The sequence below is a fragment of the Aricia agestis genome, chromosome 2 (genome assembly GCF_905147365.1).
Source record: "Aricia agestis chromosome 2, ilAriAges1.1, whole genome shotgun sequence".
Classification (NCBI taxonomy): Eukaryota; Metazoa; Arthropoda; class Insecta; order Lepidoptera; family Lycaenidae; genus Aricia; species Aricia agestis.
In genome coordinates, this window is record NC_056407.1 from 23781008 (window position 1) to 23800259 (window position 19252).

General features: G+C 34.3%; 1 protein-coding gene across 2 annotated transcripts in view; it reads right to left on the reverse strand.

The window, feature by feature from the left end:
- LOC121739845 (CUGBP Elav-like family member 3) overlaps window positions 1-19252 on the reverse strand; it is a 604208-nt gene that overhangs the window by 576995 nt on the left and 7961 nt on the right. Inside the window, exons 1-2 of one of the 2 annotated variants that reach the window (XM_042132431.1) lie at window positions 16497-16879; window positions 11035-11094 (exon numbers count right to left, since the gene is read on the reverse strand). The exons of the other annotated variant lie outside the window; for it this stretch is intronic. Coding sequence (XP_041988365.1) covers window positions 11035-11094; window positions 16497-16515 — 79 coding nt within the window. The 5' untranslated portion in view covers window positions 16516-16879. Of the gene's footprint in view, window positions 1-11034; window positions 11095-16496; window positions 16880-19252 lie in introns of those variants that run through there. 2 annotated transcript variants of the gene reach the window in all.

A 19252-nucleotide genomic window follows, 5' to 3' on the forward strand; every position in this document is an offset into this window, starting at 1 on the left:
CTGGACAGGTAATACAATATCCACTTTACGACGTATATAATAAGGTCCAATATCAAGTGTCGAGAGTCGACCGGTACGATCGGTCCTTCAGGCACGGATAAGAACTCTATTTACAGCTTGAAAGGCAAGGTGTACCAATTATGTGGGAATTTAATACGACTCATAATAGAGCGATCCAAGAAGCTTCTTGATTGCTATGGAAAAGTCATTTAGCAATTCTTTTACAATGGCTATCTCAATCTATTTATGGCATGTTATAACTTCATTAAAAATGTTTGTCAAAATAATAAATACCTTTCTAATTATAGCATTTTCATTATGTAAAATTATTTTCAATCAATAAATGCTAATAGTTGTTAATTTGATAAGAAAACCAATAATTTATAACTTAGCAGCTACAGCCCTACATGAATTTTTTAGCACTTCGATAACATCGTCATAGGGGAAAGGATGTCAGGCAGTCAAAAATACCTTGCAAGATGGCGGCATTCGAAACATCCTTAAAGGATTGTATGTTAAAGAAATAGAGTAAACTAATTTGAAATTTGAAATTGATTTTCTATGTAATTCCTTCAAGACCACGATGTGTAGACTGTTCACAGCATTTGCTTACGTCTTGTATGGATATGATATAGCACCGTTCTTAGAATTTGTACAACGTATGCGTGCGCTTGTAAGCAAAATCATGCAAATCCATGCAGATTGTAGATTTACGGCGTCTGACGTCAACATCTAGGTTGGAATCTATATTAAATGCTGCTTGGCTCTTCAGACACGAGCAAAATATTCTTACACTAAATATGATAAGGAGAACGTAATACGATAACGAAAAATTTGGGTAAGTTTTCGTCAAACAAAAGCTTTGTATTATTTCGTAGACGAAAAATGTTTTGTATTGGATAACGCGTGTTAATATATTCCTCCCTTGCTAGTGCTACATAACTTTCTATTATTACATACGAATACAATTTTTTTTGTATTATTTGGTAATATTATGATATCACCAAATAATTTAAAAAAATATATTCATAAATAATATAAAAAGCGATAAACTATAATCATTCTTAAACAAAAACGAAATAAAATATTAACACGAGAGACATTAAGATGCCTTAAACTATTATATTTATTTTTTTGTATTTAGGTTTTGGTAACCATGGCTGGTTTCATTAAAAGTAGGCCACAATTACGAATAATCTATTAATGGATATAATAGTTGAAGTGCCAGCAACACACCTAGACTTTCGTCTTTTTATAGAAGCTGAAAGTTCTCCTGTATATGACCCCTATAAAGGTAAGAATGACCACCAACTATGTAGTTTTGGTCGCGGTTAAGTCTATAGGAGTCATAAACAGGAAAACCTTCAGCTTTTATAAAATAAGGAAAGTCTGGCTGTCGCTGGATCTTGGGCTATAACCTATTCGTTAACTATTAATATTGAAATACAATCTTTGGTTATACAATGTTGTCACATTGATCGAATGTGACTTGCTCTGGAAGCACACACTTGGCATTCTTCCATGTCATCTAGACCATTAATATTCATTAAGAATATGGTTTTAAGGAGCTCAAGGATTTCATTTGAGCTTATTTTTCCATTCCCAAGGTGCGTTAAGCGTTGAAATATAGACGTGGTGAAACTATCGTATAATTTGAAAATTTGGGGTCAAGCCAAAAGGCGAAATTGGACGCCGATAGATTTCCACTAATGAAACTTTACGATTTTTATTAATTTGGATGCTTATATTACAGTGAAATTTAATTAAAAACGAAAATACTTTACACGTCGAGATATAACATCTAGAAATATGAGTGCATTACATTGTACAATCTTACTGTGTATCTAACATAACATTTTTACAAATAAACGTTTTTTTGTTTCTTTAAAACAAAAATAACTTCAAAATTCCCTATCTCAATTATTATTTTTAACAAAAAATTAAAACCGCCTTCCAAGTTAAAAACATTACTTATTATTAAATTAACTAAAAAGTATTAAATAGTTATTGCTCTTTAGTAGTTCCTCCTTCAGAATTCGCCTAAATCTTAACTATTTCATAAATATTATTATAGTCACAAATTTTAAAAATATTTTGTCATAGAATTCACAATTCTTAGCTGGTACCGATTTCAAAATAATGAAGATTGTGTACAGAAATAGTTAATTATGTTTCCATATAAATCCTCGATTACTCATGGATGCTATCATCAACAAAATACGAGGGCTGCTATTTATGTATCCGGAACTGGCCACTTACAAGAACAATATTTAAAAAGTAATTACAACATTTGAAAATATAACTCTTTGGTTGAAGAATACATTTTGTTTCATGTGACTGTCAATTATTTTTCCATTGTGGCGTCATTTTGAAAATTGCGTGTCTTCATTTGCCATGGATTTAACGCGTGAACATTTTCGTGCAATGATTTACTACGATTTTCGGCGTGGGCTAAATCAACAACAGTGCTTTATTCAACTCACCGCAACTTTTGGAGATGAAGCACCATCAAAAACCACTGTTTATCACTGGTACAGTGAGTTTAATCGTGGGCGGTCTATGCTCACGGATGAAAATAAAGAAGGTCGCCCAAAAACAGCTGTTGTACCACAAAATATAGATGCTGTGCGGGAACTAATAATGCGTGATCGTCATGTTACATATCGCGAGATAGAGGCGTCCTTAGGCATAAGTGTGACGAGCATACATAAGATATTACACGAACATTTGGCTGTAAAAAAAATATGTTCGCGTATGATTCCGCACAACTTGACAATCGATCAAAAACGGGCTCGTGTCGATTGGTGCAAAAAAAATGATAAAAAAATACAACCGTGGTACGTCAAAAGCCGTTTATAATATCTACACAGGTGATGAATCTTGGATCTATGCATATGACCCCGAAACTAAACAACAGTCAACGGTGTGGGTGTTCCAAGATGAGCCGAAACCAACAAAAGTTACTCGTGCAAAAAGTACTTTGAAGCAAATGGTCGCCTGTTTTTTTGGAATTAATGGACATGTGGCTACAGTGCCATTAGAGAATCGTAAAACGGTTAATTCTGAATGGTATACGACCATTTGTTTACCAGAAGTCTTTGAAGAAATAAGAAAGGACAACCGACAACGCAGAATCATATTACATCACGACAATGCTAGCTGTCACACCTCAGCTGAAACAACTCAGTTTTTGGAGGGTCAAAAGATCGAATTGACTGGTCATCCGCCGTACAGCCCTGATTTGGCACCTAACGATTTCTTTTTATTTCCATACGCGAAGAACAATTTACGTGGTCAACGTTTTTCGAGCCGCGAAGAGGCTGTTGATGCGTTCAAAATGCACGTTTTGGAGATACCTCAATCAGAATGGAAAAAGTGCTATGAAAATTGGTTCCAGCGTATGCAAAAGTGTGTCGATCATCGCGGCGAATATTTTGAAAAGCAATAACACCATATTAAATGATATATGTTTGTTTCTTTTTTTAATTCCGGATACATAAATAGCAGCCCTCGTAAAAATCGATTCACAAACGGCGGAGTAATCGTTGAACATACAAATATAAAAAATATTATATCCACAGCCGAACATAATATAACCTCCTCCTTTTTGGAAGTCGGTTAAAAACTATTGAAACTTGCAGCGTGCCCTAAGTTGAAACTTGAACGTTACTAAATCGACGATGAATACGTATCAAATGATGACTTCCTTCAAGTCGGTTAAAAAATACCACATAAATAGTAAATCACTAACTATTACTACCTATTACTACGCCTTTAAGTAAAATCACAATATTCAATGCCAAAGCGTTTAAAGGCATTATAGCCTTTAGATCGCCCTAACTTTTGCTAAAAACGATTTAGAGTTGGCAAAAAACCAAACACAAAAACTAAAAGAAGTAAGTTGACAAAGTGAACTGCATTTTTTTCAAAGTTGAGTAAATATTGGCTCCGTTCCGATTTTGGAAGTTCAATGATTAATTACTTGTTTGAATATTTTAATATTTTCTATAATTTCATTTGAAATGCTATATGAAAAATAATTACGGTAAAAGTATATCATTATTCTATGTTAGTGGAATTTATTGCGTTATTTTATTTTAATTTATTATTAAAAAGTAAATAATTTGGTTAAATATAAATAGTGGTTTTAGCTATTAGATTTGTAATTTTCTAGAAAATTATCGAAAAAAAACTCGACTTCTCTTCACGTTTATCGAAAACATTTGACGAATTTTTTTTGACAATTTAAGCTTCATTGATATATGACAGGACGACGTCCGTCGGGGCTGGTATTTTGGAGTTTATTTAGAGATTACTCTATCATGTGAAAAGTAATAACTAATAACTATATGTAACAACCAATATATCCGGTATATTTTAGATCTATTTGCAAAAAAAAAACTCATTAACACCTTCACAGTTTTCTCTCTTACATTCGTTTATTTTGATGTAAAAAAAAAGTGAAAAAACGTTCCAGAGCCTGCACTAGCATTTAAATTTGAACCAGCATTTAAAAACTGTGCCGCCAAAGCAACATACTATTACAGCTTAAAAGGGAATGCCTTTCATTGAAAATTTCGTACAAAGGCTCTCAAGTAGCACTGTCATGCGAGTTTCAGCGAAAAATTGAGCGCGAATTTTATCATTTCACCAAAAATGTATTTCTCGTTCGAAATTTACCGGGTATTTTTATTGGAACTATTCTGTATTGCTCAAAAATATATACCTGCCCCCTTAGACAAAGTATCTTTCGTTAAAAACGATGACGAAGTTCGTTATCAAAATGTATGCGGTTTGACATAATTCATCGCTAAATGACATTTCGCTTGCGAAGAATAATGTCAAATCCCATACATTTTGACAACGAATTTCGTCATCGTATTTAACGAAACGGACTTTGGCTACTGCCTCTGTACATTTTGTATGAAATATCGAAGACTGAGGCCAGGCCACAACACTGCGTTGTGACGTCGTATCGCAAAAACAACCTTTGAAAAGCAATGTATTTTGCGATGCGACTCCGCAACGCAGTGTTGTGGCCTGGCCCTTAGAACCAATTTGAGAATTTTAAATAATTCTGGTGACACAGGTGCCTGTTCTCTATGCTTCTCTTTCTATTCGTAATAGTACAAGAGTCGCAGTGACGTCAGGGCTTCTGACTTCAAACACACAAGAAAAATATCTTCTATCTGCTATCACATTACTACAATGCAATAGTAGTTAGATTTCAGGTGTTTCTAATTTTGATTGCTCGTCGAATTATAACTAAAAAAATGTACACCAATGTTACACCACAGAAATGATAAACACATTATATAAACATCTAAACGCCGTCAGTTTACAAGGCCGCATCCGAATAACGCCATCAATTCCGGACGAAGTCGGAATGACAATAAATCCGCTATACAAATGTGGTGACAGATCAATATGGGAGCCACGAATTGTTCTCAGTACGAAAATAAATAAGATCTCCACTTGCCGATGCTCTGGATTATGGCTGATTGGATTGGAATTTGTGGTTTAATATCGAGTGAGACGTGATTACGATTAAAATGCAAAAAAAAATGCATTTTATTTTTAATATTCTTTCTGTCTTTTTTCCTAATATAAACCTTCCCAGGACTTCCACAAACAGTAATTTGAAGACTTAAATCAATCAAATCGGTTAGGCATTTCTCGAGTCTTAGCGAGACTGACAAAATTTTAAAATCATAATATATAATATAAAATTCTTGTGTCACAATGTTAGTTACCGTACTCTTCCGAAACGGCTTTACTGATTTTTACCAAATTTTATATGCATATTCAGTAGGTCTGAGAATCGGCTACTGGCTACTTTTTATGTTGATAAGTGCATTTGTTGAATAAATAATAGTAAATTATTACAACTCGAGACTGACGGCGACCATTGTTTGTGTGACGGGATAGCGATGGACGTCGCTGTCGTGCCATACTTATTTAGTCACTTCAATAAAATAATATGTGCGAAATACTTTATATGGCAAAACAACATTTGCCGGGTCAGATAGTTCTTATAGATACTTTAACGACACGAGTAATACAATTATTATCTATTTGTCTTTAGATAACCTAAACACTAAAAAAACTTAAAAAATCAATAATAATCGTTCCCCGCTTAGATCAACTGCAGTAGCAATCGTAGCTTCTAAGTTTATGCATTAAATTGCAAAATCCAAGCAACAAATCTAAAATCTCTGCAAACTAACATCTATTAAGATAAGAATAGGAGAGAAACGAACTTTCAAGCTTAATTAACTTCTAGCTAAAATCGATTTCCGGGCAGGAATCGAGATAATCGAATCAATGCTACCTTAAATCTCTATTCGATATCAACAAAAACCGCAAAGTTAAATAAAATCACGGATGCAATAAAGCAGACTTAACTTCAAATCAGAAAATTACAAAATGGAATTTCGTTTGGGCCTTAATTCGGATAGGAATGAAATCCTAACTTTGCGCCTTAGCGTTCCAACGCCGGGAGTGAAGCATAATTGAAATTTTTCTTAATACCCCCCGCACAATGGTAGGTAGAAAGATTAATGTTTCCAATTCTGAATTAGATGGATTCTTAATCGATTGGCAGTAAAGGAAGATTCTGGTAGGTTGGTTAACCTAGTTACCTGATAGGTTAAACCTATGTTTACCTTTTAGGGTATAGACTATAATATAGTCACTGAACACCCCTTCAGAAAAACTAATAATAGTATTTTAAAAAAATAAAACCGACTTCAAAATTGTACGTAATTGAGAATTAAAATTCCGTATCTCAAAAACTACTTCACCGATTTTGATGAAACTTGCACTATTCCCTAAGTTGAACAATACCGAGTACAACAAAAAAAGAATTACATAAATCGAACTTCTAGTTCCAGAGATATGCGAACACAAACATAAAAACATACATAAATACACGCTTTTGAAATTTGGCACATTTGCTCAGATGCTGATATAGACTAACGTCATAATATTATAATAAAACTAGGCAGTTCTGGGAATATCACATACATACGCGTCGAATTATTGATAACCTCCTTTTTTAAGTCGGTTAAAAAATGAGATTATGACACAATTTCCCAAAGAAATTAAACATTGATGAAATTACTTATTGGATATTAAAAAAAAAAAGACGCGGCTTTTTCTTTAACTCACATTTGCGCTCGCTCAGTTCGTACGTTTTGTCTCTGGAAGTTTATCACTCTAATATATAATTTACAACGCCGGAGTCCTGAGAGACGTGCCTTCCCAATTTGTTTGTGACCTACCCACACTTATGTCATCATTAAAAACTCAATATACTGCTGATTCAACTTTTCAATTTTTTTGTGTCGCTATATTATCTAGACATGCGGTGGCGTGGCCAGTTAAGTTCGAGCCTGTTACAAGAAACATTTTGGTAGTGCTTTTGATTTCCTTATAATTATTATACTACTAGAAGAACATGCGGTTTTGCTCGATAGTTTTACTCCAAATCGAGTAATAATTACTGTGTGGACCGCAAAACTGACAGCTCGAGCCGCTCGAAGGCTCGCGTCGAGCCGGCTCGATGGAATTAAATATATTATCGATTTAGAATAAAACTATCGAGTAATGCTGAATGTGAGGACGAAATCTCGAGCCGCGGGTTTTGCTCGATGTTATTGATCGATCGAGCAAAACCGTATGTGAGTACTTAGCACATCACTAATATGAAATGCAAAAGTGTCAGTTAACTCTTCTTGCCTAAACTGCGAATCAATTTTGGTTAGTTTTTAGATGAATTGCATCCCGGGAAATAAGAGTAGTTTATTACGGTCACCGTAAGTCTAAATTTCTGCGCCAACAAAATTTCCACAAAATGCAATTTTAAATATGTATATATGAAGTATATAATAATTGAAGTATAACATTGTATTTGAAGTGATAAGGTTCTATTCGTCGGGAAGCTGTCCTGTGAGATTTAGCGAGCAAACACTTGCCGTGTACGCGAGTGTGTACCGCCGCCAACGGGGGAAATTAGAACTCGACTATTATGAAGGTGTTTAGATACATTTACGTTTCGTTAATAACCGAGAAATCTATATTTTGTTGTTCCAAGACGAGAAAGCGTTTATATTATAACTAGCTGTCCCGGCAAATGTTGTTTTGCCATATAAAGTATTTCGACCATATTATTATATTGTGACTAAATGTCACCATGGCAGCTATCCCGTCGCACAAACATTTGTCGCCGTCAGTCTCAAGTTGTAATAATTTACTATTATTTATTCGACAAATGCGTTTAACAATATAAAAAGTAGCCAGTAGCCGATTCTCAGACCTACTGAAGATGCATATAAAATTTGGTAAAAATCAGTAAAGCCGTTTCGGAGGAGTAAGGTAACTAACATTGTGACACGAGAATTTTATATTGTACTAGCTGTCCCGGCAAACGTTTCTTTGTCATATAAAGTATTTTGCCCGTATTATTTAATTAAAGTGACTAAATAAGTATGTCACCGTCCATCGCTATCCTGTCGCACAAACAATGGTCGCCGTCAGTCTCGAGTTGCAATTATTTATTCGACAAATGCACTCATCAATATAAAAAGTAGCCAGTAGCCGATTCTTAGATCTGAATAGTGAATATGCATATAAAATTTGGTTAAAATCAGTAAAGGCGTTTCGGAGGAGTACGCGGCCTAACATTGTGACACGAGAATTGTATAATACTTATACAGGGTGTAACAAAAATAAGTGATAATACTTTAGGGTGTGTACGTGTTCCTTGTAGAGAGTTCACTGTGAAAGTAGCAGCGCTGAAAGACCAAAATTTTTTTTCACTTTTGTATGGGGAAACTCGTGACGCTCGGGCCCTTGCCCATACAAAAATGAAAAAATTTTTTCCTCTTTCAGCACTGCTACTTTCACAGTGAACTCTCTACAAGGAACACGTATACCCCCTAAAGTATTATCACTTATTTTTGTTACACACTGTATAAGAAGACTAGATGACGCCCGCAACTCCGTTGCGCCAGAATTCGTTTATCGAGCGGGAACCGTACATTACAACCGGGATACAAAGTATTTCCATACCTTTGAGCAAAATTGGTTCAGCTATTTTAGGCGTGAAGCGGTAACAAGCAGACAGACAGAATTTCTATGGTCTGTTACCTTCTCACGCTTAATCCGCTGAACCGATTTGACTAAAATTTGTTATGGGGATGTTTTGATTTTGAGTAGTTTGGATACTTTTTATTCCGGAAAAATATACGGTTCCTGCGTGATAAACAAACTTGGCGCAAAGAGTTGCGGTTGTCATCTGGTAAATTATAAACGTGGAAACAAATTGCTGAAATCAATTTTCACCTCCAGCGAACAATACTTCACCGCATAAATTCTAGAAGGGCCTAGTGCTAAAAAATAACAAGAGCATTCAATCAGGAGTCGAAACAAAATAGAAGCCGCCGGATCGAGCCAAGCGGCCTGTATTTAGACTTCGGTTTTTGCGTTTTTGAGCTAAAATAACATTTGGCGCAAATATTTAAAGAGTCAATATTTGTTGTGGCTTCACCGTTTGTGATTGCACCTGCGTATTAATTAGTAAACCATCCTGATCGGGCTCAATGCAAGCGGTTCATGGTCAACGTTTAACACGCAAACTTTCTAGTAGCTTTAAATGTAACCAAAACACATAGCTTCAGAATTAAAGGCGCAAGTGGATGAAATGGATAACTAAAATTTTGTAATTAAGTAAGTTTCCAAGTTTATTCAAATCATCATCTTATCATCACACTATACAGGGTGTAACAAAAGTAAGTGATAATACTTAGGGTTTGTATGTGTCCCCTTTATACAGTTTAGCAGCGCTGCTACTTTCACAGCGGTTTCTATATAATATTATGGGAAAGTATTATCACTTAGTTTTGTTACGTTCTGTATATAAAACAATTTTTTTTTATTGTATATCAGTTTCCCGGTCCTAACGCCTCCATTCATCCATTTATGCAACATAACGAACATAATATTCGAATTGTTGTATACTTGCCGACGAAAATCAACCAAAAAGTTACACAATTTTAAAATACGGAAATTTAAATTGCATCATCGAAGTAAAATACTGAGAATCACATATGACCTGGTTCAGTTAAATTCATTTATTGATTAAATAAAGTGGCGCGTTCATAAACTCCAAGATTACTGAACCGATTTCAATGAAAATTTCACGCATGGAAAACTTATAATTTCACAGTATAAAGCGTGCCTCGTAATTTTGTGATAAAAAGCGATTGCAGTGAAAATTTTACGGGTGAAGAGCTTATTATACGGGAACGAAACATTTTATTTCAATGCCGACTATTTTAAACAATACAAACGTAATTTTACTTTTATTCAATATGTGCAAAGTTTGTTAAGCATTTGCGGTTGTGAAATTAAACTCGTTTCAATCGTTTTCTATAGTTTTAGCAGTATCAAATACTCGGAATTAATTTTAGTACTATGTTTTATTTTTTACTTTGCTCGCTTGTAAGTTGTCCTACCCTCCCCTCCCCTATTCCCTTCCCTTCTTATCCCTACCCTCCCCTATTACCCTTATTCCCTCTTAAAAGGCCGGCAACGCACCTGCAGCTCTTCTGATGCTGCGAGTGTCCATGGGCGACGGAAGTTGCTTTCCATCAGGTGACCCGTTTGCTCGTTTGCCCCCTTATTACATAAAAAAAAAAGAAAAAAGTTGTAACGGTTGACGTTGTAAAAAACGTTTGCGTTTTTATAAGTTTTGAAAAGGATTTATGTAAAGTGAATATTAATAATTAGCAGTATATTTTAAAATAAATACACACAGACAATAATTTAAACTTATTTATCTGGTATGATTTCTTACTACGGTACCAGATAAATCTCTTCCCTGAAAAAGAAAAACTCACTCTTAAACTAAACAATTAAAGTAATAAACCTTATTTATACAACTAACAGAACAAGTTTGGAAGTATAATAAAAAATTATACTACCGTAACAATTAATAACACTTAATGATGAAATGTACATTCTATGTATTACCTGACATGGGTGATTTGTATAAACTCAAGAGTGGTTCAGACATTAGGGGACCGCCGGTTTCTGAAAATTAATGTTTTATTTTTAATGTTTATTTTAAATGAAAGTAATTTAACAACTCTTGCCGTGAGAAATTGATACCACTGTTTTTACGTTTAGTTTATTTGGATATGGGGTACTTTGTTGCTTTTTAATTATTATTTTTGTTTTAAAAATGTTTTTGATGTTGATTGCTTAGTTTTATTAGTTATTACCTAAAAATTCGTATTGTTGTACTTTTATTACTTGTAGAGTTAGTACATTTCATGCATAATAATTATTCCGTTATAAAATTCTAAAATATTTATTCCACACTCTCTGAATGCTAAGTTCACAAAACGCTGAATTTATTAACCATTACATTTCATATTGTTAGAGTTCATTTCTGTTTTATCACTGTGTATAATAATTAATAATATTTGTGTGTATAATATGAAAACAAAACGATATTGTTGCGATGTAATTGTGTGTCGAAATATTGTATTGTGTACACGGCTTTTTAGTGTTCGTTTTCGAACCTAACCTATTCATTTTGTAATTAATTAAATGTATTAATTGCCAATTCAAAATATTTGTTTGCATTACAAAATAATGAAAATAAAATAGGTGTATAGTGCATACTATTAAAACTACATCACTTCTTTATATTTGTACGACTGAAATTTTCTATAATTAATATAATTATTAACAACCAATGACTGTAGGTACTATTCTATGTCACGAGATGTCTCAAGATACCTCTACTTGGGATCAAGGTTCTTAGAATTCTGTTTATATAAATCATCATCATAATATTATAATCTTCCAAAAATAACTTCAAAAGGTTGTAGACCGAATTCGTCTATAACTGTAGCTATTTTGTCCGCACTATGAATACGCACCTGCGTATTCATAGTTCAGACAAAATACAATTCACCGAGTTTTCCTAAACTCAGTTAAATCTCTAATTATTAATCTCGAAACTTTATATTATATTATAAACTCAAATGTATATTCCGAACGTATTGAACAGTATTTAAATCCATTTCTTTCTACATTTAAACTGTTCCAATTATGCTTGAGCAATTGAACAATAAAATTGAGACATGCGTTTGAACATCTTGGCTCCGTTCGCGACGTTCATTCCCTCAGATAACTCCGCTAATAGCCAGGATGTACATCTGCTGAACTGCCAGCTCACAAAAGAATTATATTCAAGCAATTTCACATTTCAACCCTTTGACTGAGGCTGCCTTTGTCGTCTAACGATTTTACAACAAATCAACTCGGACGAAAGCGTTATACTTTTTAGGTTAGTTTTTTTGCGTGAATTTTTTTTGTGCAAAAATCAAAGCTGTACATAACGTTACAAATGTTAGTTTATTTCAAGCATAAATATTATATTGTGTTGGTGTGGAGCAACTTTGTTAGGTTTAATAACTTTGATATAAAAACTATCCAAACTGAACGAAGAATATTATATACATAATAATATTTTTCTTCGTAACAAGCATAATATTATATTTTTCTTCGTTTACCGTTAATTTGTCAGACTAAAGAAAACACGTCACACGCTATAATTTTGATTGACTGCTGTTTGAAGCTATAAAAGTTTAGGAGCGTTATTTTGATAGAAAATTATACATTAATAGTTTTTAGGTCACCTTGAGTTGTTTTCGGAGTGCAAAAAAAAGCTACGGTGCGATTCGTTTTAAATAGACGCGGAAACCAGACGACTAACTCTGCCAGTTTTTATCAAGCAGATTATTAATTTAGTCGTTACATTAACTTTCAACATAATATATGGAACATAAATATTTAAATGTAATAATATTATTCTAGCAATACTTCTTCGCTTAGTTACTTTCTACTAAACTAGTAGCGGTGTTTTAGAGATATTATCAAAATATGAATCAATTAATCAATGTCCTAAATTCTTACAATGTAATATTCAAATGTTGTATAAGCAATAGTCAAAAGTCAACCTTCAAAATCCTAACCGCATTTAGCTACGCCAAAACTGAACAGAATCGACGTATTAACGTACTAAGCGTGCGATTGGCAACATCGTTTATCACTTTCAAAAGTTTGACGGCTGATCTGCGGAGAACTGAGGTAATAAGTCAGCTAATAAAAGGAAATTTGCAATCGCAAAACTTCCACATCGTAAAGGTGCCTGTAAAACCCAGCATCACTATGTGTGGAACTTTTCAGCTATAAATGAGTTATCTTTAGAGTTTACTTAGTTTCTTTTAAATGAGTATAAGGTTGGTTTAAGACAACATTTTTGAGTAATAAAAGTATCAATATAATACTGTTCCTACATGGGTTACTTTAGAACGCCATAATATTTCCAAAAAATTGTTATAATATATTTTGTCAGACGATGCTACTGTCTTCAAGCATGCCAAAGCAACGCACATTATTTACTAGATATATGAACGCAAGAAACAATTTAACTTCAGTAATATCTGTTGGCGCTGATATTTTTAGGAATATCATCTAAAAGAGGAAATTTGAAGGAAAGCAAAAACAATTTCTGTCTCCTATCACCTTTTTAAATCTTTCGCGAACATTGCAGCTTCCAAGATGGCAGAGTTACGCTTTCCAACGTACTATACACATTCAATGACTATAATGAAGAATACTGAATAAGTTATCACAAATACTAATTTAAAATTTCACGGCTGTTATATTTTACATTTTACAAGTTTGAATTCTAATCACAACAAATATTTTTTAGCTAGCTTTATTTTACCTAGTATTGCCTAATTTTACCTAGCTTGATTTATCGCTTAACATAGTTATATTCAAACATGTATTTCGTCTATGCTTGCGTAATTTTATGTTTTGATTCCACTTCTTTTTTTTTGCGACACAAACATTTTTTATCACTATTGACTTCTTTCTTATTTATTACTGGAGTTATAACTATACAGTAATTGATCACAATAATGGAACACTCAGATTGTTTTCCGTTACCAAATGTTCCGGATGTTTATAAGGCAGAATATGTTTTAACTTTTGCAACACAAGATTTTAAATTTAGAGCTACGTGTGTTCGCATTGGTATAAACCATAAAGTTAATATACCTAGCGGAATAGAGCAACAATCTCGAGCTGTCAAACGAAACCAAAATTGGTTTTCAACTGTGTGAAAAATATGTGTACGTATACACTTACACAAGCATAATTGAACATGAATTCTATGAGATTAAATTATCAACGTGCGGCACGTGCCGACTGGACGTCAAAAAAAGAGTGCTGCTGTCATGTATCACACGTCTCTTTTTACCACGCAGTGTTACTGAGAGTGACATCTCTCTTGCTCAGGACTTTGTTTCTCTATTCCGCTAAGTATAGTTTATGGTATAAACTGACCTAACACGGGTTTAACCTAAACTAACCTAAGACTAATTATGTTACGAGAATGCCGTATGTGTTTGTGTAATACGGACATTTAAAATCTTGTCCCAGGCATATACCTAATATACTGTATTTGAAGAGTGGTTACTTTTCTCTCAGCATCATAAATCATCCGCAACGAATGAAAAGCCTTGCAATTAATAATGGTAAACTATATGGATATTTTATATATAAAACTTATATAATTTGACATCTCCCAAAAGGCAAGAATGAAACTTACTGTATCAACAAGTAATAACACCATAATCTATATATATAAAACTCAAAGGTGACTGACTGACATAGTGATCTATCAACGCACAGCCCAAACTACTGGACCGATCGGGCTGAAATTTGGCATGCAGGTAGATGTTATAACGTAGGCATCCGCTAAGAAAGGATTTTGATGAATTCCAACCCCAAGGGGTTCAAATAGGGGATGAAAGTTTGTATATAATAATACTTCTTAACGCGAGCGAAGCCGCGGGCAAAAGCTCGTAATGTTTTAATTATGTAAACTTGAAAATAAATAAATTGTAGTTTATTGATTGATACCGTATTCATTATTAGTATAAAGGCCACCTTATTAAATATAAAGGCCAGGCTGGCCAAAAAATACCTTTGTAATACTCTGCTTTACAATATTAGAGCCATACAATTGATTTAATACCGGTCACTGAACAAGTGAAAAAGGGTTGCTCGCAACCTGCTATTCCTGATCTCTGATCTCTAGGGACAGCGTTTATGGAAAATACCAACTATTTTTATAAGGAAATAAATATACATGTTACCGTCAAATCGTAAAAACCGTGAGATTATAATGTGCCTAAATTTTTAATTGCAAACAATATAGTACTTCGGTTACTATTTGTTTAATATTTGAAATAACTTGCAGGTTTGTGTGACTTTTACGTTGAACAATCTGATTGATATCACAAAAAAACTGTTTAATACTAAAGATTCCTCCATTACACTGTTTTAGACTAAGGTGCCCAAGTGTATGCGCAGCGCATAATAGCTTTTTATCTCGCGTAGGCCAATGACTGTTATTTTATCAAAAAAACTGTCCCTGATGAAAATAAAGGATTGTTCCTCTTATTCAAATTATGTATAATATTTCAAAACAGCAGCTTTTATTTTATAACGAGCTTTTACCCGCGGCTTCGCTCGCGTTAAGAAGTATTATTATATACAAACTTTCATCCCCTATTTGAACCCCTTGGGGTTGGAATTCATCAAAATCCTTTCTTAGCGGATGCCTATGTCATAACATCTACCTGCATGCCAAATTTCAGCCCGATCCGTCCAGTGGTTTGGGCTGTGCGTTGATAGATCACTATGTCAATCAGTCAGTCACCTTTGAGTTTTATATATATTTTATAATTTATAATAAAAATATTATAATAACAACTTTAGGTTGATCTTTACGTATGTGTAAGGTCATGATGTCATAGTGCGTGGCAGGTAAATAATGCTTACGACAATATCGTCAATAAAAGCCTAATCGTCACATTATAATTTAACGATAATATTTTTGGGATGTCACATAGACCAGTTTTTATAACAATACAAATTTTGAAGTTCTTTTAACATATTTTCTAAATCTTGGTTTTTGCAGGTTCTAGTCAAAAATATGTGTTTTCGGAGTAAAAAATATCCTAAGCCACAAAAATTTTATTTATTTGTTAGGGTGATTATTTATTTTTGTTGATCTGTTATTGATTTAATGTTGTTAGACACTGCATTGAAATGTTTAATCAAAATATAACCGTTAGCGTAGCACCGTAGCCGGCCTCTACGAAGTGCTACGAAAGACTCTACAGTTTTTAAGACCTATGGTTTGTAAGCCTTAATATTTTTAAACATTTGTTTTTAAGGGTTTTTTAAACGTTTTTTTAACGTTGCCATTAATTTTTACTGTATACGTTCATCATTTATTATTTCAATATTAATTGATTACTCATTACTCATTCGTTTATATATTTATTTCAGTGGTCGTCTTCGTCAAATTCTCACGGCAAGGTGAACATGAGAACACTCACCTCCACAAATAAGCGACATCGAAACGCTTTTTAATATATCTATATATAAAACCGTACCAACTAGTCCTAAATCTAACTAGCGCGCCTAACTCTTTACAATCGAAAGCTTCTAATAAATTCTATTACGCAGAAAGGCAAGAATATTAAACTTTGTACTGGCGAGATATCGTTAATACTATCTTAGAAAAAATGGCACTAAAAAGACACGCTTTTATAACCGGTGCGGTACACAAAACACTATCGACACGAGAAATGAATACATCAAAATGCGAACTAAATACACCAAAACGCGCGGCCGTGTTATCATAAGTGGCGGGGGGACATCGCGTGTTTTTATTATTGTTTACGCGAGACGGCGCACGGAGGCGCACGGGGCTGTGGCGTGGCGCGGCCGGCACTGGCGACTGCCACGGCACGGCGGCACGGCGCGCGGCGTGACGTCAGCGCGGCGCATGCGTCCTCGCGCGTCCTCGTGCGTCGCCGTCCGTGCCGCGCGCCGTTCGCACACGTGCTCCGCGTTTCAAAACTTACACGTTATACTCAGTTAAAAGTTGCTTTATTAGTTTAGTTTAAACATGATATTGTTGTAACACTAGCTCGCCGTGATTAAAGTGTTGAAATTCAAATATTATGCTTTAAACTTTAATTAAATTATAACTTTGTATCTTTTCAGCTCCATTTATATGGAAGTAAACTGAAAGTGGGTATTTTAAAGTTATGTGTACGACTAGAAATGGCTAGAGGAGGAGTTATGTTATGTAAAATTCTGTCTTTGCACCAACGTGGCAACGTCATCTTCACGTTGATCCAACTACGCTCCGCCCCCAACAGACAGAATGGAGCTGGATCTTAAGAATAATATTTATTTATTTATTTGGTCTGCCAACAGCTCTACATCCTATCAAAACTTATTCAGATTAAGTTTCCGCGTGTCAAACTTGTCTCAGCGATAAGCAACTTTAACTTCAAGGACAAGCTTATTACTATTATTATTTACTAAGGAGTATTATCTTTTTACTTCAGTATTAGTCTATAAGTGTTCCTTTGGGATATCCGAGCATTGATGCCAGTGGAAGCTGGGCAAACGCAAACTCTAGAGGTCACTGTAACGTGGCGTCGTGATGCGACTATTTACTAGTTATTAAAAACTAAACTTTATTTACATACTCGATAATGCCCGCAGCTATGTTGCGCCAAAATACCGAAACCGTACATTTTGGACAAGAGTTTTCTATGTCCTTTTCCGGGAATAACAGTATCTCCATACCCAGAAAAAACGGTATAGCAGTTTGGGCGTGAAGATGTAACAGAAAAACGGATAGACAGATAGACAGATAGATAGACACGCAAAAACACTTTCACATTTATAATATTAGTATGAAAGTATGGATTCTACGCGTGAAATTGTCCAATCAGCCGCTTGTGGTGTAGAGTTGGTACTAATTTTAAATAGCTCATTAAAACATTTATCGCATGTCTATGTAACTATCACGACGCACTATTTCTGACCCTAAAAGTACCTACAAAAGGCGGAAAATAGTGTAATAAGTCGAAAGTCTCTCCAAAAATGTAAATGGATGTTATATAAGAGCTGTGTTGCCAGGCGTAAAACACCGCATCCGCGATTTTTGCGGACGAAACTCCACCTTTATTGCTGACGTTGGGAAAAAGGTGTCGACTTGTCCCGACAGACTATTAAACCACAATTTTTACACAAAATTTATCTCGAAAACTAGCTACGCTTGCGTTTGCTTTAATCGTATGTGACGCGGGGTTTTGCGAAAATTTTTGGAAGTATTATGTTATAAAATAAACAGTGAAATTATGTGAAAATGCAGTTAAACATTGTTTTTGAGGGTGGAATATTGCAACATAATTTCTTGCTTTATTTATCAATATTAACATTAATTAGTAATTTTGGAATCTTTTTATAACGATAAAATAAAATCATTATTCAAAAGACTTCTCAAGAGAGTAAGTTTTTTTTTTTAATGAAATAAGGGGGCAAACTGATGGAAAGCAACTTCCGTCGCCCATGGACACTCACAGCATCAGAAGGGCTGCAAGTGCGTTGCCGACCTTTTAAAAGGGAATAGGGTAATGGGGAGGGTAGGGAAGGGAATAGGGTAGGGGATTGGGTCTCCGGTAAACTCACTCACTCTGCGAAACACAGAGCAAGCGCTGTTTCACGCCGGTTTTCTGTGAGAACGTGGTATTTCTCCGGTCGAGCCAGCCCATTCGTGCCGAAGCATGGCTCTCCCACGTATATAAGTAGTAATAAAACTGGCACTGTCATTAAAATTGATTAACCTGATTTTGGGTATTGTTACCAATCTCAATAATATTACGTGCGAATACATTTTATTCTATGCTGCAATAAATAAAATTCTTAAAAATTTGTATTGAAAAATCGCTTTGGACCAAAATGGCGTCATCACTGTCACAGGTAAGTAAAGAATCGTGTCATTTTGATGCAAACATTATCTCGCAAGTGCACCGGATTGTAACAATGTGCCCTATATTAAAGACCTTAATATACACGCAATGTTCTACAGGCTTTATAGCATACATTAATAAGTAAAATTACGTACGTACTTAATCTTTATCAAATAATAATAACATTTAATAGCACAAATTTTATTCAAACCAAAACTTTAAAATAGTTTATTTTTAATCACCTTGCACGTAATCAGAAAGCAGATCTTAAAGTCAAATTTGTTTAGCGGCGTTATGCATGTTTTGGCATATATAAATGC